We start from the raw sequence: 22,194 nt of genomic DNA, 5'->3' as shown, positions 1-22,194 counted from the left end.
TATATACACAAATTATTGGGTGGTAAATCATTATTAAAGTATCTAACAGGCTATTTATTTTGTTTGGTTGATTGTTTTCTGAAACTATGTCTCTGTGTAGCCCAGGCTGCCCTCAAACCCATAATCTTCCCGTCTCTGTCTCCCAAGTGCTTAGATAACAGTCACTGAATTTTTACAATAATTTTGCCAGTCCTGGGGCTTGAGATCAGGGCATGTGTGATGTCCCTGAGCTTTTTTTGCTCAAGGTGAACACTCTGACATTTGAACCACAGCCCCACTTATGGATTTTTAATGGTTAGTTGGAGATGAGAGTCTCATGGACTTTTCTGCCTAGTCTGGCTTTGAACTGCCATCTCAGCCTCCTGAGTAGCTAGAATGACAAATCTGAGCAACTGAGGCCCAGCTACTTTAGATTGATTTTTTTTGAGTAGGACCTCCTTATATAGAGTAGGCTGCCCTCCAACTAGGGATTTTCTTGCCATAGCTTTCCAAGTGCTGAGATAATGGGCATGTGCCAACATGCCTGGCAAGATGCATCCTTCTTTGCTCTTCTTGAGATCAAACCTGGGCTCTGCCCAGCCAGGCAAGTGACCTTCTCCCAAGCTACATGCCCAGATCACGTGGCCCTTCTCCTACAGATATAGATAGAAGCCAATGTGCAACCCAAGAAGGAACTTTCGTTTTCACCTCATGTGTTCTACTCATCTTAGGGTATTTGGTTGATAGAAACTACAAATGAAAGAAAAGTCCATTGAGTGACTGGTTCTTAACCCAAGAGCAATGCTGCCATCTAGCGTTTCCATATGCATTTTAAAAAGCGGCATTCTTCCTTTATAGAACTTTTTGAGATTAATTCTTCTTCATCTTCAGCTTATAAAAGGATCCACTTTCATTAGCGTCTTTGTGGAGTCATATTGTTGTATCTCACATAGTGAAGCTTACGTTTGGGATGTTGACACAGTTGAATGCTGTGAATATTTTACTTTGTTAGAGTCGAGGTGGAAAGAAGTTTCTTGCTGTACTGAAGGAGATCTTGGACAGGGACCCCTTGTCTCAGCTGTGTGAGAATGAAATGGATCTTATTTGGACTCTGCGACAAGACTGCCGAGAAAACTTCCCACAGTCACTGCCCAAGTTACTCCTGTCCATCAAGTGGAATAAACTTGAAGATGTTGCTCAGGTAACAAAGGACCATATCTGTAACTCCTCTAGAGTACATGTACTACTTGTGGGTTTATGGAAAGTACCGTATCCTTACATTGGATGGATGTATTTTCTCCTATTTATTTATTTACTTACTTACTTATTTTTTTTAGGCAAGTTCTTACTGTGTAGTCCAGATTAGCACTGAACTTGAGATCTTCCCGTTTTAACCTCCTGAGTGATGAGATTACAGGCGTGCACTGTCATACCTGGCCAAGCTAAATTTAATTTTATGCATACATAAAAATGTAAAAATTGGGGAGAACTGGTTGGTGGCTCATGCCTGTAATTCTAGCTACTCAGGTGGCTGAGATCTGAGGATTTTGGTTTGAAGCCATCTCTGGATAGAAAAGTCCATGAGCCTCTTATCTCCAGATAGCCAGCAAAAGCTGGAAGTAGAGGTGTGGCCCAAGTGCTAGAGTGCCTGCTCTCAGCCCTCTGTGAAATGAACCTGAAGATCCCATAGTGAGTCTTGTGGAACTGGTTTTCTGTGCTGGATGTCATCCTGTTAATGACTGAATAGTACTCTCTTGGAAATATTTTTCTTCTATTCATTCATCAGTTTATGAGCATATAGGTTATCCCCCCCCCCACCCTCAGTTTTGGGTCTTACATTATAATCTTTAATCCATTTTGAGATTTTTTTTTTTTTCCTAACTGGCAAGGTAGCGGTGTCTAGTTTTAGTCTGTGGATATCTTATGCAGTGGAGATGCGTATCACATTTTTTTCTAGCATCATTTATTAAGACTGTCTGTTCTCTGAAGAACATTCTTGGCACCTTCAGGAAAGATCAGTTAGCTTTAGATGTGTGGGTTTCCTTCTGGTCTTGCTGTTCTGTTTCATTGATCTCTGTGTTGTCCTTATGCTGGCATCATGCTGGGTTTTTTTTGTTGTTGTTGTTCTTGTTTTTGTTTTTTTCTGGTCCTGGGTCTTGAACTCTGGGCCTGGGCACTATCCCTAAGCTCCTTTTGCTCAAGGCTAGCACTCTTATCACTTGAGCCACAGCAGCACTTCCAGTTTCTGGTGGTTTATTGGAGATAAGAGTCTCACAGAGTTTCTTTCCCTGTCTGGCTTTGAACCACGATCCTCAGATCTCAGCCTCATGAGTACCTAGGATTATAGGCATAAGCATCCCACTCAAAGTCCTTTTAATTTTATATTGAGTTATCAACTTGAGAGTGGCAGCAAAGAGAGTTTGAATTTCACCTCTAAGTGTTTCTAGATTTTTGCTTTTTTATTACGCCTTTACATCACTTAATATCTTATGCTTCAAGAATCCCCATATTGGCCAGGCGCTGGTGGCTCACGCCTGTAATCCTAGCTACTCGGGAGGCTGAGATCTGAGGATCGCGGTTCAAAGCCAGCCCAGGCAGGAGAGACCATGAGACTCCTATCTCCAATAAACCACCTGAAAACCGGAAGTGGCGCTGTAGCTCAAGTGGTAGAGCGCTCGCCTTGAGCTGAAGAGCTAAGGGACAATGCCCAGGCCCAGAGTTCAAGTCCCACGACCGACCAAAAAAAAAAAAAAAAAAAAAAAGAATCCCCATATTGGGCTGGGAAGGTGGCTCAGTGGTAGAGCGCTTGCCTTGCATGCATGAGGCCCTGGATTCAATTCCCCCACACCACATAAGCAAAAAGAAAAAAAGCCGGAAGTGGTGCTGTGGCTCAAGTGGTAGAGAGCTAGCCTTGAGCTGAAGAGCTGAAGGACAGCGCCCAGGCCCAGAGTTCAGGCCCCACGACCAGCCCCCCCCCCCCAAAAAAAAAAAAAAAGAATCCCCATATTCAGTGTCTTATTCTATTTCAGATAAGTATCTAGTAGCTCTTCAAACTTACATATAGAATATTTCATCAACAGACACTTTGTCCATCCATATTAACCCGAATGGATTCTGAAGGCATTGATAATTAAAGTGGTTTTTCTTTCTTTGTGGCTTGTCTCTGTGATTCTGTGTGCCAAAGGAAAGCAGATTGCTTTTGTCTTCTATCATTTCTGAACCCGTTTTAATTTTGAACAGCTTCAGGCACTGCTTCAAATTTGGCCTAAACTGCCCCCTCGAGAAGCACTGGAGCTTCTGGACTTCAACTACCCGGACCAGTACGTCCGGGAGTACGCAGTGAGCTGCCTACGGCAGATGAGGTAGGCCTGCCACCTGCTTTCCCTGGAGGCGTGTGGAAGAGGGTGTGGGCCTCAGTGTCTTAGGAGAGAGGAAAAGGTCCACGAAGTTTGTTTGAGACCTGGTAGCCAGGGGTTATTGGTGTGCTGGTCACTCAGGTGCCTCCTGCCTAGTCTGTACCAAACTTCCACACTGAATGTACATCCTGAACGATGCCATTTACATGATGTCTTGGCCGTGAGCCATGCGGTAGGGGAAAGAAACTCCATTGAAACCCGTTCCTAGGTGCTAGCCACAGGCTGTGCTTATAAGAGGGCTTTTCACAGGACAGCCGCAGGGCTCTGTTCTTCACACACTCTATTCCACCCAGGATTGAGCTTTGTATTATCTTGGTATTTTGCTGTGAGATGAAGAGCATGTTGTAATTTGTGGGTTAAGTTGGAGTCCTGCCTAGGTTCCTGATAGTTTTGGTTGTTTCCCCATCCTCGCTTTGGGAACTGTTGTCAGGAATTCAGTGACGATCCCATGTCCTCCTCTGTACAGATGCTGCTTCCATCCCTCTACTTAGTAACTTATATAGAATTAACTTAGGCATGCTTTAAGTTGTACAGAAACACTCCCTCCTTTCTTTTGAGCTAGTGAAAAGTAAAATAGTTTGCTTACATGCTTACGAAATTTTTTATTAAAAAATGATTGCTTGGGTAAGTAGAAAAGATTCTTTGCGTGATCCCTTGGTGGACGTCCCACTTTACTTCCCTTGGTAAAAGTGAGCTCTCATGCTTGCCACCTCCGCCACCTTTGCTGTGAGGCTGTGTCCAGCGAGATTGGCTCATGACCAGCCTGGACTCGAGCCCAGCCACATGGCTCGGAAGGGCCGTCTGCCACACGTGGTTGAGGCATTCTGTGTTCTGTGTCTTTCAGTGATGAAGAGCTCTCTCAGTATCTGTTACAACTGGTGCAGGTGTTAAAATACGAGCCTTTCCTCGACTGCGCGCTCTCTCGATTCCTGCTGGAACGGGCGCTTGCCAACCGGAGGATAGGGCAGTTTCTGTTTTGGCATCTTAGGTAAGTCATTCTCTTTAGTTCCAGTCCCCTGTGTGCTTGAGCTACTATGTCCAGTGTTGTAGGTGCCATTCTGTGCAACACTCACTACTCTAGTTGTTTCTGACAACCCAGCTACAACATGTACATCGTTTCCACACTACCTCACCCACTCCCCTCTCTCCTTTCCCTTTTGATTTATTTATTTCTTTACTTACTTATTTTGGTTGCTGAGGATCAGACCCGGAGCTTTGCACATGCTAGGCAAGCTATCATTGACATATTTCCCCCCTTCTCCTCCCCCCGCCCTCTTGAACAAGGAAGCTTCATAAGTTGAAAAACTGACATCTTGCTAATAATTGCGCATGCCCTGAGCAGTTCTTTTGTTTGGGTGGCATCTCTTATTTCTTTCATAATAGAATCAAGGAGTTCACATTTTCATGTGGCGATCTGAGCATGGGGAAGACCTTGTATACATCCCTCTCTGCAGGTCTGAGGTGCACATCCCTGCTGTCTCCATCCAGTTTGGAGTGATTCTGGAAGCGTATTGCCGAGGGAGCGTGGGACACATGAAGGTCCTCTCCAAGCAGGTACCCCCGGCTCTTGTCCTCACCTCCTGTCTTGCATCATGCCCTGTAGACCATCTCACCAAGCACCACATCTGCACATCGCGTCATCGAGATGCTATAACTTACGAAACTAATAAGAGTCCTTTAAGACAGCTCGGAAGTTTCAGATTGTACAGGAGAATTCTAACCAAATGCCATAGGAAACATAAGCAGCCAGGACTGACTTCCTCAATTATATAACTTTCCTCACACATTTGACCTGCCAGAGAAACTCCCAGAGGCTTCCTTTAGATGGTTTTAGGATTTAGAACTTTCCTGGCTATTGTTTTTTTTTTTTTTTTTTTTTTTTTCTTTTTCTTTTTTTGGTCGGTCGTGGGGCCTGAACTCTGGGCCTGGGCGTTGTCCCTCAGCTCTTCAGCTCAAGGGTAGCATTCTACCACTTGAGCCACAGCGCCACTTCTGGCTTTTTCTGCTTATGTGGTGCTGAGGAATCGAACCCAGGGTCTCATGCATGCAAGGCAAGCCACCTTCCCAACCCCCTTTCCTTGCTATTAAAACAACTATATCTAACCCACCTTTCTGAAAAAAGCCCTCTGGGGATGGTAGTAACAGCTAATATCTATTCACTGCCTATTCAGCTCCATTATTACTCACAGGAGCACGTGACTGATAGTATTAATCCCGTTGGTTTCATAGACCACTTAAATAAATCTCACCTGTCCACCTGACTAGTGTTCAGGCCTATCTCTTCTAGTCTAATCTCTTCTCTATGACTTGGGCTTTTACAATAACCATCAAAATGTAGCCTCTCCTCACCATTTATACCCTTGTGCCTTCGCTCCCCCCTTCAATCTCTAGTGAGCTGGAAAAGTGATGTTTATGGCAGGTTCTAGTGTGTCATTTCCTCTTAAAATTCCTACAATCATTTTTCCCTATTGAAAATAAAATCGAGAATTTCTGCCAAGGCCTAATAATGTTGATCCTGTTCCCTTGCCCTCATCATGGCCGCTGTCTCCTTCCACCCCCTCACAGCTGCTCAACCCACACCACACACTCTCAGCGTGCCTTTTCAGCAGGGCATATTTATGAACAAATGATGCTCATCCTTCTTCTCTTCTAATGAGTTCTAAGAGGAAGACGGTACCATTTACATGGCAGCTCTTGTTATCTGTAAGCCAATACAATGACGTGTTGAAATGCTTCTGGTATTTGACTTATGCCATTTGAGACACTGTTCCAGGAAATGAGTATCAACACAATTAGAGATGGGGCATGAAATTACCCGACTGTACAAACACAGAAGAAACTCAAATTTGAAGTACTTCAAAAAAGTTCCTGTTTGTGTAACCCAGTTTTCATCTGGTTCCCTTGTCACCAGTGTTTGCACAGCCCCTGAAACTGTTAAGAAGCGCAGAGTCTGTGGTTTTGGCAGACGGCTGACTTGGCAGGCTTCAGCCATCTTGATTTTATCATCTGGCTACGTAGAACCTTCTTAGTTTCTTATGAGCAAGGTCTCGGCTTTATGTGTAGAAACTGCATGCTTAAATTCCTACTCTTACCATAATCTTAGTGGTTTTTCTGGCAGGGAAGCAAAAGTTCAGAATGAAAATATGATATAAAAGAAATCTGCTTAGTATTTCAAAAAAAAAAAAAAGAAATCTGTTCATGGAATTCCAAATCACAGTGTTCATTATGTTGTTTTATGTTTGAAAAGATTTCTTTTATATTTTTAAAATCATTTATTGCGTTCAGTTAGACTGCTATATTTATCAAATGTGTCTTCTGATTTGTGAGTGGCTGAGGATAGCATTCTTGTAAATTTTATGTAATAGGACACAAAAGACTTTCAGTTATTAAAGCAGACTTTTTTTTTTAAAGTAGTGAGATTTGAACTCTAAGCTGCATACTTGCTAGACAGCCACTCTTGTGGTTGAGTCATGCCTTTAGACCTTTTTCTTGCCCTGGGTTATTTTTGAGATAGGGCTTATCTTCCTGCACACGCCCTAGAGCACAGTCTGCCTATTTAAGGTTTCCTGTTGTAGATAGAATGTCAGGCACCAGCCTCCATGCCCTCCCTTTTCCACTGAGACACAGAGTCTCCTGGACTTTCTGGCCTACAGCTGGCCTAGAGCCATGATCCTCTGATCTCAGCCTAGGATAACATATGTCAGCCACCACACTCAGCTGTGGGTGAAGAAGGGATCTCACGGACCTTTCTGCCTGGGCTACCCTTAAACTGTTGTCCTCTCATTCAAGTAGCAAAGATTATAGGCATCAACTACTACTAGTGCATAAATGTTTTGTGTGTATCAGAGTTTGGACTCGGGGTCTCAGTCTCAATGGCTTGCTTGCTGAGCTGGTGCTCTACCACTTGAATCATGCCTCTAGTCCTGCCTTTTGCTGATGATTTTGGAGAGAGAGTGTGTAAGTTTTTCTACCTGACTTTAAACTGAGCTCATCCAGAGCTCAAGTTTCTAAGTAGCTAGGATTAAAGGCATGAACACTAGCACCCAGCACATAAATGTTTTTGATTTTCTTGGCCATTGCTGATCTACCTGTAGTACTTGTGTATTTGCATGTGGCATGAGTTGCTTTATCCTTCCTTCCTTCCTTCCTTCCTTCCTTCCTTCCTTCCTTCCTTCCTTCCTTCCTTCCTTCCTTCCTTCCTTCCTTCCTTCCTTCCTTCCTTCCTTCCTTTATCCAGAACTACCTCATTATGAAAAAAAAGCAATTTAGACTTGGACAACAAATGCTTTGCAATCACCCATTCTAGCTATCCAATTAATGGAGAATCTACTGAGAAGATGTTGTACAGAGTGATGGCAGGAAATAGAAATTTCAGGGTATGGTTGTGGTACATGCCTGTAACCCTTTTGAGTTCAAGGCCAGCCTGGTCTACATGGCAAACCTCATCTCAAAAAAAAAAAAAAAAAATAGGGGCTGGGAAGGTGGCTCAGTGGTAGATTGCTTGCCTTGTATGCATGAGGCCCTGGGTTCGATTCCTCATACCACATAAGCAAAAAGAAAAAAAGCCCGAAGTGGTGCTGTAGCTCAAGTGGTAGAGTGCTAGCCTTGAGCTGAAGAGCTGAGGGACAGTGTCCAGGCCCCAGAGTTCAGGCCCCACGACAGGACACCCCCCCCACCCAAAAAAATAGAACAAATAAGTAGCAGGTTGTTACATAGATATTAAGGTTGACTATCTGGAATGTCAGTCCCCTGATTTTCCTGTCACCCTCTGGGCAGCACAGATGGAGGGAGTGTTTGGGATGATGGTCTTTCCTCGGTCTTTCCTCAGTCTCTCCTCAGTGACCTGCACATCCATCCTCATGCTTTCATCCTTAGCTGTTGCTAGTTGTTTTTTTTTTTTGTCGGTCGTGGGGCTTGAACTGGGCCTGAGCACTGTCCCTCAGCTCTTCAGCTCAAAGCGAGCACTCTACCACTTGAGCCATAGCGCCACTTCCGGTTTTCTGGTAGTTTATTGGAGATAAGAGTTTCACGGACTTTCCTGGTAAGGCTGGCTTTGAACCGTGATCCTCAGATCTCAGCCTCCTGAGTAGCTAGGATTACAGGCCTGAGCCATTGGCGCCCAGCTTAGCTGTTGCTAGTTTTAAGCAGGGTCTCACTGTCTGGCCTGTAAATCTCCATCTATGCGGTTCCTTTTTCCTAATTTATAAGATTTAAAGAAGGAAGGCTTAAAGGAAGTTAAGAGTGATGATGATACCTCAAGCGATGTGCCAAAACAAACTTTCATTTTCCTGTATGTAAAATACTTGTCATATGCTGTTTCTATTTCAGCTATCACACACAAACACGTGAGTGCGTGTATGTGTGTGTGTGCGTGCATCCGTGTGAGGAGTGTGCCATTGACTCATGTGATCACATACTAATGTTTCCTTTCAACCTTCTTTTTCAGGTGGAAGCACTCAATAAGCTAAAAACATTAAATAGTCTGATCAAACTGAATGCAGTGAAGCTGAACAGGGCTAAAGGGAAGGAGGCGATGCATACTTGTTTAAAGCAGAGTGCTTACCGGGAAGCCCTCTCGGACCTGCAGTCTCCTCTGAATCCATGTGTCATCCTCTCAGAACTCTAGTAAGTGGCTTCTGCTTTGTACGCTGAGACCCCATGAAAATAGTAACGCTGAAAGGAATGCTGGGTCACGAGCTGGGGGAACAGTAGCCCTAGTCAGCAGAGTAATTAAGTGAGGAAGACCTGATCCTCAAAGGCCTCAGACTGCACTAGAGTGTTCACCCATGGGCTGAATCTACCTGTGGATTTGTCCAGTCATCATACATGAATTTCCTTCATCCCCTGTGCACTTTAATTTCTCTATTACTGGTTTATAAGAAAATCCTACGTGACCCAATTTTGGAAACCATAATGGATTATTTACTCTGTGTTAAAATGGGGTCCTAGATGAATTTGGAAATATTTCCTCTTTGTCATTTATAAACAAAGTAATAAGTTGACAAACAAGCAATGAATGTCACTTGTGTTAATACAGTACCAGTGTACTGTATGTATGGCTCACCTGTTCAAATGGAGACCTCGTTTTGAAACCTCGAGTACGGTTCAGAATAGTCCTAACGTTAATCCAGTTATAGTTAATCCATGTTATAGTCACCAAGTGGGGAAATGAAAAGTCTAGGGTGCGAGGGAGCAAGAGGATCAGTTGTTTGGGGCAGTGGGAAGGAGGGAAGGCCTTGGGCATCAGCTGGCATCTAGCCCAGCTGGCATCAGCACATGCCACCCCCATCCTTTCTACCAAGAGAAGGTCCTCTAACTCTGACGGTCGCACACCCCAGAAGGAGTAGGAGAGGGGTGTCCACATCAGGTCACCAGGGGAAAACAACCGTCTGGGCAGATGACTTCATGCAGTGGGCTGATTTTCCTGGCTGGTTTGTTTCAGTGTGGAGAAATGCAAGTACATGGACTCCAAAATGAAGCCTTTGTGGCTGGTGTACAGCAATAAGATGTTTGGTGAGGACTCCGTGGGAGTGATTTTTAAAAACGGTGATGGTGAGTCCTGAGATTCTTACAGCTCCACATTCCTTGGGAGATTTCACTTGAGACACTTACCCCCACTTGACCCTCCAAGCTCATAAACATACTCTGACCTCAAAGCACTCTCTCAGAAATATTTACTCGCTTAGTTGTTCATTCATTCATTCTTGCATTTATTTATTCATTCAGAGACAGGATCTTCCTATGGAGCCCAGGCTGGCCTCACACTCACCATCTTCTTGCCTCAGCCCTCTGAAAATGGGACTGAAATGACATAAGACATCATCTGTTCAGCTCTTCCACTTTGGAAGAACCACAGTTCACTTGTGATTCATAAGAACTGTCTGTGTAGCTCTAAAGGCAAACAATAGTGGAGTATAATACAAATGCAAGCTAGTTTGTGAGCAGTTTAAAAACATTTTGCTTAATTTCTGAAGTCACAGGAACATGGTAACAAATAAGCTTATGATATAGTGAATATAGTCAACATAGAAATTTTTGGGAAAAAAAACCCATAGCACATTTGCTATGGTTTTGCTTAGATTTGACTGAGTTGTCTAAGGTTACATTAACGAGTTACTTCAAATATAATTAAGCAGTGCTCTCCCTTAGATTTACGACAGGATATGCTGACACTCCAGATGCTGCGCTTGATGGATTTACTCTGGAAAGAAGCTGGTCTGGACCTTCGGTGAGAATTGTGGTGAATTAATGTCTGTGTCTTGTAGTGGATTCCCCCACAGCACATTGGTTCCTCCTTCCTGCAATACATTATCTTATTTAAACGTGATCAGATTTAAAACTGTACAGGTGGCCAGGCACTGGTGGCTCACACCTGTTATCCTAGCTACTCAGGCGGCTGAGATCTGAGGATTATGGTTCAAAGCCAGCCCACGCAGGAAAGTCTGTGAGACTCTTATCTCCAATGAACTACCAGAAAACTGGAAGTGTGTACTGTGGCTCAGAGTGGTAGAGTGCTAGCCTTGAGCAAAAAAAAAAAAAAAAAAAAAAAAAGAGTTGAAGGACGGTGCATAGGCACCAAGTTCAAACCCCACATTCGACAAAAAAAAAAACAAAACCAAAAAACCTCCACAAAAACTGTATAGGTGCTTGAAATTCCAGAATGAATTATAAGGTTTGGCCAGACACACAAGTCACATTACAGTCTGTGGTTTTCTTGATATTCTTTCAGTTTTAGGGTTTGAACCCAGGGCCTGGCTCTTGCTAGGCCGAACTCTATCACTTGAGCCATACTGTTTGTTTGTGTTTTGGTTTGGTTTTTTTGAGACGGACTTGATGTGTAGTGAAGTTCCTTCTACTTAGTACGTTGAGTGCTAGATTACTGGTGTGTACTACCATAGCTGGCTGAACCCATTGCTATGTATTGACTGAAGCAGACATTGTAGTAGGTTCTTTACCAAGTAATATGTAAGTATAACACATGAGAAAAATTAGGACAATAAAGATTTTAAAAGTAAGCATTACAGAAATATTAAATAGCAGGTGGGAGTGATAGAGTGTTTGCCTAGTATGCATGAAGCCCTGGGTTTGATTCCTCAGTGCCACATAAAAAAGGCCAGAAGTAGCGCTGTGGTTCACTAGCCTTGAGCAAAAGCAGCTCAGGAACAGTGCCCATGCCAGGAGTTCACGCCCCGGAACTGGCAAAAAAAGAGAGAGAAGCCGGGCGCTGGTGGCTCACGCCTGTAATCCTAGCTACTCAGGAGGCTGAGATCTGAGGATCGTGGTTCAAAGCCAGCCCGGGCAGGAGAGACAGTGAGACTCCTATCTCCAATAAACCACCAGAAAACCGGAAGTGGCGCTGTAGCTCAAGTGGTAGAGGGCTTGCCTTGAGCTGAAGAGCTGAGGGACAGCGCCCAGGCCCAGAGTTCAAGCCCCACGACCGACAAAAAAAAAAAAGAGAGAGAGAAAGAAGAAAAAGAAAAGAAATATTAAGTAGCAGAGCTAAATTCAAATCTAGGACTGTCAAAGTTTATTATTTTCCCATTCTGTCTAGGTGAGAAAATAGCTGTGCCTTCATTCATCAAGGTATAGTGATCCCAAAGAACCTAAGTATAGGAATGGAAAAGAGTTTTCTATTCGTGGATCTTCCAGTGTCATGATTGCAGTTCTGATAGGCAGAAGAAGTCTGCTGCACTGCTCTTTCCTCTCTCAGGACCGTAATAGGGAGCAGAGAGCATAACCACCTGCAGACAACCCGGCGTACCTCTATCGGAGTGCCGAGCACTGTCCTCCTGCTGTTACAGCAGGATGCTTTTGGGAGAGCTGTTTAAATCAAACATAACTAGTAGCTGGGACCAGTTAGCAAATGAAGAATAATCCATAGTGAGGAGGAGTGATTGATCACTGTGGAGAAGCCACATTTACGGCTTGAGAACTATAAACCCTGTGGCTGTCGGTGGCTGCCACAGTGGGTCTGCCCTGGCCCCTTGCCGAGGTTCTTTGTGGCCGCCGAAAAAGAGGCAACCACATTGCTGTCTGCTAGGAGAAGGCTGCGTACCCACCCGAAGGAACTTGTCTGTCTAGCGGGATCTGTCCTGACTTTTGTCCTCTGACCCCATGTTTAAAAAAAGGATGAAGGGCTTCAATTCTTTGAAGAGTTCATTTTCCAACTTATCTTTTTTTTCCCACCAAACTTTTGTGACAGTTTCTATTAATACACGCGCCCCCCCACCCCAGGGGTCCTATTGTGTTCGGCTTTGGCCAGCTGCTCAGGTTAGACTGGGTCAAGCAGCACACTCTTGTAAGTTCAGTCCCAGATATTTGGGGACCTTCTGTGTGTGTGACTATTTTAGCACTTGTACTGGTGCCCATGCCTGCATGGGTGAAAACTGCTGTGGTCGCTTCATTTCCTCTGATGTCTCCCAATGCTGTTTGGCGTGTTTCTTACCAAACGAGAACAGTTGTTGGCCACCAACATGTTGCAGGACTTCACTGCTTTTGGGTAACAAATGGCAGTGGTCAGTCAGCTACTGTCTAGTCTCATAGGTCATCCATGTGTAAACTCTGGCCCTTGGTAGGCCTAGCCATCCTTTGTGTCCCCTCATCCCTATGAAACCAGTACTGGGGGGTGGGACTCAGGGCCTCATACTTGTTAGGCAGGTGCTCTCCCTCTCCCCCCCCCCCCCCCGCCCTTGAAATCATTTGTTTGATGGCTATCCTCACTCATCTCTTGTCTTCTTGGTGTTATTGGGTTTTTAACTTAGGTCTTTGTGCGTATTACTCAGCTTGCTTGCTTAGCGGGTGCTCTACTACCATGACTTCAGCCCTGCTTTTTGCTGGTTAATTAGAGCTGGAATCTAGTGGACTTTTCTGCTCTTCTCAGCCTCCTCAATAGCTATGATGATAGGCATGACCACTGGCAGCCTGCTCCATTCCTTTTTCCTTTTTCCTTTTTTTTTTTTTTAAGGAAATGGACTTTTTTTTTTTTTTTGAGAATCTTAAACTACCAGTTAAAAACAATTCTTTTCAAAGAGAAAATTTCAAAATTCAGTTGAGATCAAGATGAAAGTTCATATCCCTAGAGTAAATGCATTGCCTCCCACTCCTTTCGCTTTTATATCTGAGTTGCACTAATGGGTTTAGTAAGGCAGAATTTCTAAATGAGTTCAGTGGTATAGCTGCCAGCAGCCTTAGAGGAACGGAGAAGGAATGTGAAAGTAGCATAAGCATGAGGTAAAGGAATCACATGCCCTCCTCAGATGTGGGTCGATATGGCATCCGTACCATTTAGAGGACACACATGGGGGCTGCCGGCCCTCCCTCACTCCCCCCCCCCTCCATCCCCGTCCCCCTGCAGACAGCGTATTTCACTAAGTTCTTGTTTAGTGGGAAAGGCGACATTGTTCCTTAGGTCAGAGAGTATGGGAAAGGAAGATAAACATTGCTAAAAGTGTTGTCCTTTGGTAAGAAGAGTAGAGAAGTTCAGTGCAAAGAAGGTCTAGATAAGATGACCGGGTTGCTCTGGGAGTTTGTCCCCAGCTTGACTTCTGTCAAAGAGTCTCTCTGACAAGAGTGTTTTTTCCTTCCCGCTGTGAATGCTTTCATCGCAGCTGCTTTTGAAGAGGAAGCTTGCTGGCCTTGTGCCAGCTCAGCTTGCAGGGGAAGGGGGGGCAGGGGCGGGGCCGGAGAGCCAGAAGCTGCCCTCTTACCCTGGCAGGGCTGGCTTTGCTCACCACGGAAAGGAAAGTGTGTTTGTCAGTACCCACAGCAGTCCTCTGCCTCTCATGGACAGGCGCTCTTTCAGCAGGAGAAATAGATGAATAGTGCAGATGTGAAGCAACCCATTGGTCTGTCCATCTGCCAGAAGTTAATTAGACAATTCCGCTCTCAGACTTACTTGGGTATTATTAGAAAGGTACTTAAAGAGACAGGATGAGCTTGAATTTTTCTTTGGAAGGAGTTTTAGAAACTAATATAAAGTTCTCCTCTTAGCTGGTTGTTGTACACCCTAACATGTATCTACTATCTTCCCCTCCTCCACACCCAAGCCTTCCCAGGGCCTGCAGGGCTCTGCATTGTCTTTCATCACATGCTCTGCCCTGCCCCCACTCTCCTGCCCCCTCCTCATGGAACTTTCCCTGACAGCCATCCGTGCCCCCATATTGCATGGTGCATTTGTGATGGTTCTTTCTGTCTCACCACCTGATAAGCAGGAAGGTGGGAAGGGGCACCATCTGACAGAGCGTTCCCAATCTAGCTGCACCCAGCTGTTTTCCAACCCCATATGTTCTGTCCTCTGTGTATTCTGTAGCAGTCTGACCCTTATCAGAACCCTTCCAAGAGGCCTTCTTCCACTCCCATATTGCTCTCGGTATAAAACCACTTTCAGAGAGTATTTACAACCAATGAGAAGAGAAAATATATAAAGAAAACATTCATCATAAGGAAAGTGTCTAAGATCAAAATAGGCAGAGAATGTGAATAGCTAATTTATAAAAGAAACCTTCTATTTGTTGTTGTTGTTGTTGTTAGTTTTTAAGAGAATCTCACTGTAGAGCCACGGCTGGTCTTGAGGTTTCCATTCTCCTGCCTCAGCTCCCGAGTACAGGGATTACAGGAAAGTACCTCTGTTAAAAGTGTGACTTCTCCTCCCCCTCGTCCTTCCATCTGTCTGTGTGTCTCATCTGTGTGTCGCAGGCTAGCCCTGAACTCAGGGATCTTCCTGCTTCAGCAATCTGGAGTGCTGGCATTATGGGTATGTACCCACACGCCTGCCTGTAGATACATTTTCAAGGCAGCTGAATTAAATGTTGGACGTGAGAGAAGGAAAAGACTGATGACCTGAAGTGTCTAGGCTTGAACAGCTGGAAGAGGGAAGTTGCTGTACCAAGACAACATGTTGAGTGCTTATCTGGAACATGGTACCTATTAGATGTTTGTAAACCCTGGCAGCCTCCTCTCTGCTTTCATCTCCCATGCGCCTGTCCATCCACACAGGCAAATAGAAAGCTGCACTAGCACAACTATGTAGCAGATGACACATGCAGTCGGAGCACTGGAATTCTCATAAATGATCCCTAACAGAAGGCAGAACTTGTATTTTCCCTATGGCAAGAACACATTAATGTGTGCTGCAGGGGTGTCAGTAATAACAAAACTTCGTTAACAATCAAAGGAAAAACCCCAGCAACTTACTCTTTTCCTTCTGTAAGGGCAGCGTGGTTCTTGACACTCATTTTCCCCTTGCAGGATGTTGCCTTATGGCTGCTTGGCAACTGGAGATCGCTCTGGCCTCATCGAGGTGGTAAGCACCTCGGAAACCATCGCTGACATTCAGCTCAACAGTAGCAACGTGGCTGCCGCTGCGGCCTTCAACAAAGATGCCCTTCTCAACTGGCTTAAAGAGTACAATTCCGGGTCAGTTACCACTTCTTCCCTGTGCAGCCAGGCAATGGCTGCCCACCCAGGGGAAGAACCACCCTTACCCACCCCATAGAAAAGCAGAAGTGAAAAGCAGGTGTCTGCAAGGACAGGTCAGCCTCCCTCCCTCTGTGCACCACCACAACAGCCACGCTGAGAATGCCGACAATATAAGTGGCAGCCTGGGCATGTAAATGTTTTAGAGATAGCATAAGTTTTTAATTATGGGATTGTGAAATTAAGTAACTTCTGATAGGTTAACTGTATGATAGAAGCAAATGAATCTGTAGACTCTGGTCTCTCCAAACAAATACTTCAAAGTCAGATTCCACCTTGGTCATTCTGCCATTGGCAGTGTTCAGGGACTTGGATCTGAGAGTCAAGTTTCTGAGTTTTGGTCTTGAGGCTTTTTTCTCCCAAGAGCTTGGTTAGTCACCTGTGGCTGAAGTGGTTCATTTATATGGTTGGGGCCACGGTACTTGACTCTTCCAAATGGAATTCTCCTTTTGAGGTCAGAGCTGACAAAAATGCTTCCTACCCCAGCATGAGCAGCACAGCCTGCTGGTGCTTCTCACCACCCTGAATGTGACCTTGGCCTCCACGCCACCCCAGAAGTAGGAGTTTAATTGGCAGAGGCTCAGTTACCTGTGATCCTCCGCCAACCCAGCATGCGCAGCCCTATGGCCTTGGCAACTTAAGCATCGCAGGTTCTCCAGTTCCCAGGGAAACAGGTGTGGTCGGGCCTCATCCACACAGAGTGGGCTGAGTACCATGGTGGCTTCCATTTTCTTTTGTTCAGGGATGACCTGGACCGAGCTATCGAGGAATTTACTCTATCCTGTGCTGGCTACTGTGTAGCTTCTTACGTCCTGGGCATTGGTGACAGACACAGTGACAATATCATGGTGAAAAAAACCGGTCAGGTAAGCTGCAGTGTGGGGTCTGCCCAGGCCTCAGTCATGGTAAAGTCCCGTCTCTGATTTCCCTCCTTTTGCTGCAGGCCCTTGTTTCACATACTGCAGTGCTGTACCTGTGCATCTGTTTACTTAAATGTGGTTACTTTAGTGTTTTAAAATTAGGGGAAAGCCGGGCGCTGGTGGCTCACGCCTGTAATCCTAGCTACCCAGGAGGCTGAGATCTGAGGATCGCGGTTCAAAGCCAGCCCGGGCAGGAGAGACCGTGAGACTCCTATCTCCAATAAACCACCAGAAAACTGGAAAGTGGTGCTGTAGCTCAAGTGGTAGAGCGCTCGCCTTGAGCTGAAGAGCTGAGGGACAGCGCCTAGGCCCAGAGTTCAAGCCCCACGGCCGACAAAAAAAAAAAAAAAAAGGGAACAAGCCGGGCGCTGGTGGCTCACGCCTGTAATCCTAGCTACTCAGGAGGCTGAGATCTGAGGATCGCGGTTCAAAGCCAGCCCAGGCAGGAGAGACAGTGAGACTCCTATCTCCAATAAACCACCAGAAAACCGGAAGTGGCGCTGTGGCTCAAGTGGTAGAGCGCTCGCCTTGAGCTGAAGAGCTGAGGGACAGCGCCCAGGCCCAGAGTTCAAGCCCCACGACTGACAAAAAAAAAATAAAATAAAAAATTAGGGGAACAAGTATTGTGGTTATTTAAAAATCTCCAATTCTTTCCATACAAGATAACTGCTTAGCGGCCAGGCATAGTGATACATGTCTGTAATCCCAGCACTTGGGAGACTGGGGAGCTGAGGAATGAAGATTGTGAATTTGTCCTCCATAGTAAGATCTTGTCTCAGTTGATCAATAAAACAAGAAGAAGAAAAGAATATAACCAGTGGCAAAAAAGAAAAAAAGAAAAAGAAAAAGAAAAGTTGGGAGCTGGTGCTGGTGGCTCATGCCTATAGTCTTAGCGACTCAAGAAGCTGAGATTGGCTAGGAATGTGACTCAGTGGTAGAGTGTTCTCCTAGCATGCATGAAGCCCTGGGTTCAGTTCCTTGGCACCACATACACAGAAACAGCCAGAAGTGGCACTGTGGCTCAAGTGGTAGAGTGCTTGCCTTGAGTAAAAGCAGCTCAAGGACAGTGCCCAGGCCCTGAGTTCAAGCCCCAAGACCAGTAAAAAAAAAAAACAAAAAAAAAGAGGCTGAGATCTGAGAATCAAGGTCAAAGCCAGCCCAGGCAAGAAAGTCTGTGAGAGTCTTCTCTCTAATTAGCCACCAAAAAGACAGAGGTTGACTCAAGTGGTAAAATGCTAGCCTAGGAACAGTGCCCACACCCTGAGTTGAAGCCTCAGGACACACACACACACACACACACTCTCTCTCTCTCTCTCTCTGTCTCTCTCTCTCTCTCTGTCTCTCTCTGTCTCTCTCTGTCTCTCTGTCTCTCTGTCTCTCTCTTCCTTCCCAAGTTCTGGAGACACACACACACCTTCCCAAGTTCTGGTTACTTGGATCAAATGCTTCTATTAATCTGTATTTGTTCCTGACACCACTTAAAAGGAATAATGAGAAACATTAAGAATAAACATGTAAACCCAAGAAGTCAGTGATGATAGGAAAAGGTCATCAGGGCTCGGGGTGACCCTGGAGAGGGGGCTGCAGCACACAGCTGAGAGAATGGATCCTTTCCCAGAGTACATTCAGCTTAACACCAGAGTTATTATTGGGTGTCATGATCTGAGGGCATGAGACACGCTCTCAGGTCCCGAGGCTGTGGGCGAGCTCAGGTGGAGCTGGACGGTGCATGCGGGGCCAACAGAAATAGTCGGCCCCGGGTGGGATGATGCAAAAAGGAAAGGCCTGTTTGTTCCTCAGCTCTTCCACATCGACTTCGGACACATCCTCGGAAACTTCAAATCCAAGTTCGGCATTAAAAGGGAGCGCGTGCCTTTTATTCTCACTTACGACTTTATTCACGTCATTCAGCAAGGAAAGACGGGAAACACGGAAAAATTTGGCCGGTGAGTATTCTCATGTCAAGGTAAAAATGCCTGACACTTTGACATCTGACCAAGATATATATTTAGGCCTGGGAGGCCCTCACTGTACAAATAGAGGGCTTAGGGGGCAGAGCAGGGGAGGGGCCTGTCAGGTTCAAAAGTGCTCAAGAAGGAGCTTGCTGGAGATCAGAACTGAGCTTCTGGGCTGGGAAGGTGGCTCAGTGGTTGAGTGCTTGCCTTGCATGCATGAGGCCCTGGGTTCCATTCCTCAGTACCACATAAGCAGAAAAAGCTGGCACTGGCGCTGTGGCTCAAGTGGTAGAGCACTAGTCCACAGCTGAAGAGCTGAGGGACAGCGCCCAGGCCCAGAGTTCAGGCCCCACGACCGACAAAAAAGCAAAAAACAAAAAAACTGAGCTCCTGTGTGGTATCCACACAGTTCGTATGCAGCCTTATGCCCGTGCCACAGCTGTCTCTGAAGCAGTATGGTGCTGGGGTTAGCCTGAGCCTAGGTTGCAGGCCAGGCGTGGACACCCCACATGTCCACACGTGCTATTTGTCTTCTTGCTGCTTCCTTATCTTAAAATATAGACAAAAATAATGAACTTTCAGGCCTACTGTGGTAGCTAGGGATGTATGTCACATGGCCAAAATACACTATGTGTCCACAAATGAGTGCCTTTGTAACCTTCTCCCCTGTCCAGACTGATGGAGCATGTCTATCTCTGGGGCTGGTTTTCTCTGGCAGAATCTGTTAGGTTAGGAATAGGATGACTCTGTTGGAGATGATCACCTTGAAGAAGAGATGAAAGGCGGGATGACAAGGAGGAGCCATGCAGAAGTACCAGCATGATTTGGGGGTTTAGTGTCTGGAGTCCACACATGTGCAGAGCCCAGAGTGTTCAGAGTCCACGTCTCATTTTAGAAGCAGTTCTCGCGTTGCATGGGAAGTGGAAAGCCTAGGTGGTTGCACGGCCCTATCATACAGTTCCAATTTAGTTTAGCTTCCGGAAAGGTGTGTGTGCGTGCGTGCATGAGTGTGTGATGGTAGAGAACTTAAATCACTGGATATGCATCTTAGTCCTGGGACCGTGTTTCCAGAAGTCAGCCTCAGAACTGAAGCTTGAAATGGATGCAACTGTCTGAGCCTAACTTCTTTCCCTTACGCTCATCTCCATGGCCCCGTGCGCTTCGCCAAGGTTCCGCCAGTGCTGTGAGGATGCGTACCTGATCCTGCGGCGGCATGGCAATCTCTTCATCACCCTCTTTGCCCTGATGCTGACCGCCGGCCTTCCCGAGCTCACGTCGGTCAAGGACATACAGTATCTTAAGGTACACCGCCTGCCTTTGTGCCTTGCATTTTCTGTGTGGAGCTCATTTAGGGCCACCCATTTCACAGGAAGCGAGGGAAGTCATTTCCGGTGAGAGCTTTTTAGTGAGGGGAAAAGAAGCCGGAGAGTACGCCTGGAGGAGGAGCTTGTGAGCCAGATGAGGCTGGGCCAGTTCTTCCTCCCCAACTTGCCTTCTATTCCAGGCTGTTGGCGGGCCAGGGAAAATAGTTTGAGTATTTGGCAGTGATGAGAAGCTAATTTTATCCATGACAAGGCCACATTTTCATGCCACTTGGTGGACATCCTTCAGCCACTAAAAGCACGGTGCCTGATGGCGGCTGAGGGAGTCATAGCCAAGCCAGTCTCCCTGTAGTGCTGTCCTGTGTGAATCTCCCCTGAGGATAGGTAACAATGGGGCTTTCCCCTCTCCCTTTCAGGACTCTCTCGCCTTAGGGAAGAGCGAAGAAGAGGCACTGAAACAATTTAAGCAGAAATTCGATGAGGCGCTCAGGGAAAGCTGGACCACCAAAGTGAACTGGATGGCCCACACAGTCCGCAAAGACTACAGGTCCTAACCACGCCTCGGTTCTCCTAACCCCCCCGTCAGTCTGCTTTCCTCCTTGTTTTGCACTCGCACTGAATTGAACTGGACCCCGCCAGAGATGTTATAAAGGGAACAGACTCCTGAACTGCGGCGTCATTAAGAACAATGCCCCCACCGAACTCTGAAGAGCCCTGCCACCCTCCACCTCCCCGCTCCCCGCTCTGAATGCCCCCAGCTCATCATGAGTGCTGCCAAGTGATGATGATCATTTCCTGCTGAAACTGCACGCCAAGGAATGCCGCTGGGCCCGCGTGAGGTCTTTTTTGTTTTTAAGTTTTTGGTACTTTACAGGAGAGGTGTAAATACTTCTTTTCAGTGTTGTGCCTGTGTTATTACTTAGCCAACAACCTGTCCACGCTGGGGCCTGGGCTGTGTTTGCTTCCAGTGAAGCTGCAAAGAAAGGTATCTTCCTTCCCTTTTTAAATTGTGTAGAGTACAAATTATAATATAATTTGAACTTCAGATTATTTTTCAAAAGGAATCTTTTAAAAACCTGTGGAAACCCATTAATTTTGTTAATATTTATCTTCCATGACAGCATCCTTCCAAGCCAGACTTGCTGAAAATCTATGGGTGAGGCAGATATAATATATAATATAAATAGATATATAAATATGCTGCATATATATATATTTATAAGATTTCTAGTGGGAGTTCTGTATAAAAAAAAATGTTTCTTTGGTATGTTCCAGCCTGATTTAAGCAGAACTTTGTCTTAAGTTATCTTTGTTTTAACTGTGCGATCCAGTTCTTCCAGCTGCTTCTGTAATGAGGCACATTATCAATACCGATTTTATATGGTATCTAGGAAAAAAGTCGCTTCCTAGAACCTAACACATGAGCAGACATATGCAAGAAAGCAAGCAAATGAAAAGGAACCTATTTATGGCATCATCTCCAGACCTAAAATTCAGTATTTTATTTTAGTACAATGCCAGCCTGTTCTTATTGTATTTATTAAAACTTGTAATAATGTGATTTTTTCAATGATATTAGTTCAAATTGAATGGTTTCATGCCACACTGAAATCTTTTAATTTATTTGTTGAGGTACCATAAAGCTAGGGTGCTAGGTGGCAAATAATGTTTCTGTGCAATAGGAGCACTGGTTGAATGTGTAAATGAATGCTCTTTCTGGGGGCTGGGGAGATCCAGCACAACTACTGCTTATTCTCCAAAGAATATTGGGAGCTCTCGGTCCTCAGGGACGTGAGACAGACCACTGAGTGGTTGCCCTGTGACTGAGTTTTCTACAGGAATTTTATTAAAGATTGTTTAATTTTGTCATCCTTCTTAATGTTCTCAGTCAAATAAATGGGAGCTGGTTTTGGCCGTTTGGGGATACGTGAGCCTCTTCTTTATGAGCAATACAGGTCTTTGGAACTTGCCTAGAGTTCCTGAGAAATGGCCAAGTTGTTAGGAAAAAAACACTTCCTGAGGAGTGGGCCGAGGGTCAAGGCCTCCTCCCCAACCTCTGCCCTTGTTTCCTAGGCCCCTCGGGCACACTGCGGGGCACTTCCTGGAGTCTGAGGGGAGCCCTCAGGTT

The 22,194-nt window shown here is 45.5% G+C and overlaps 1 protein-coding gene across 2 annotated transcripts in view; it reads left to right on the top strand.

The window, feature by feature from the left end:
• Positions 1-21,992, top strand: part of Pik3cb (phosphatidylinositol-4,5-bisphosphate 3-kinase catalytic subunit beta) — a 73,885-nt gene extending 51,893 nt beyond the window's left edge. For both annotated transcript variants that reach the window (XM_070005491.1, XM_070005490.1), the window contains 12 exons: positions 992-1,180; positions 3,220-3,341; positions 4,240-4,383; positions 4,850-4,949; positions 8,842-9,020; positions 9,838-9,947; positions 10,545-10,623; positions 15,642-15,809; positions 16,612-16,735; positions 18,590-18,735; positions 19,914-20,046; positions 20,483-21,992. In XM_070005491.1, the coding sequence (XP_069861592.1) occupies positions 992-1,180; positions 3,220-3,341; positions 4,240-4,383; positions 4,850-4,949; positions 8,842-9,020; positions 9,838-9,947; positions 10,545-10,623; positions 15,642-15,809; positions 16,612-16,735; positions 18,590-18,735; positions 19,914-20,046; positions 20,483-20,620 (1,632 nt within the window). In that variant the 3' untranslated portion in view covers positions 20,621-21,992. The remainder of the gene's footprint in view (positions 1-991; positions 1,181-3,219; positions 3,342-4,239; positions 4,384-4,849; positions 4,950-8,841; positions 9,021-9,837; positions 9,948-10,544; positions 10,624-15,641; positions 15,810-16,611; positions 16,736-18,589; positions 18,736-19,913; positions 20,047-20,482) is intronic.
• The last annotated feature ends 202 nt before the right edge of the window (positions 21,993-22,194 follow it).

This window comes from Dipodomys merriami, unplaced genomic scaffold, assembly GCF_024711535.1.
Source record: "Dipodomys merriami isolate MVZ:Mamm:240054 unplaced genomic scaffold, mDipMer1.0.p SCAF_68, whole genome shotgun sequence".
Taxonomy (NCBI): domain Eukaryota; kingdom Metazoa; phylum Chordata; class Mammalia; order Rodentia; family Heteromyidae; genus Dipodomys; species Dipodomys merriami.
Note: the sequence above shows the minus strand (reverse complement) of the source record. Positions and strands in the feature narration are given on the sequence as shown.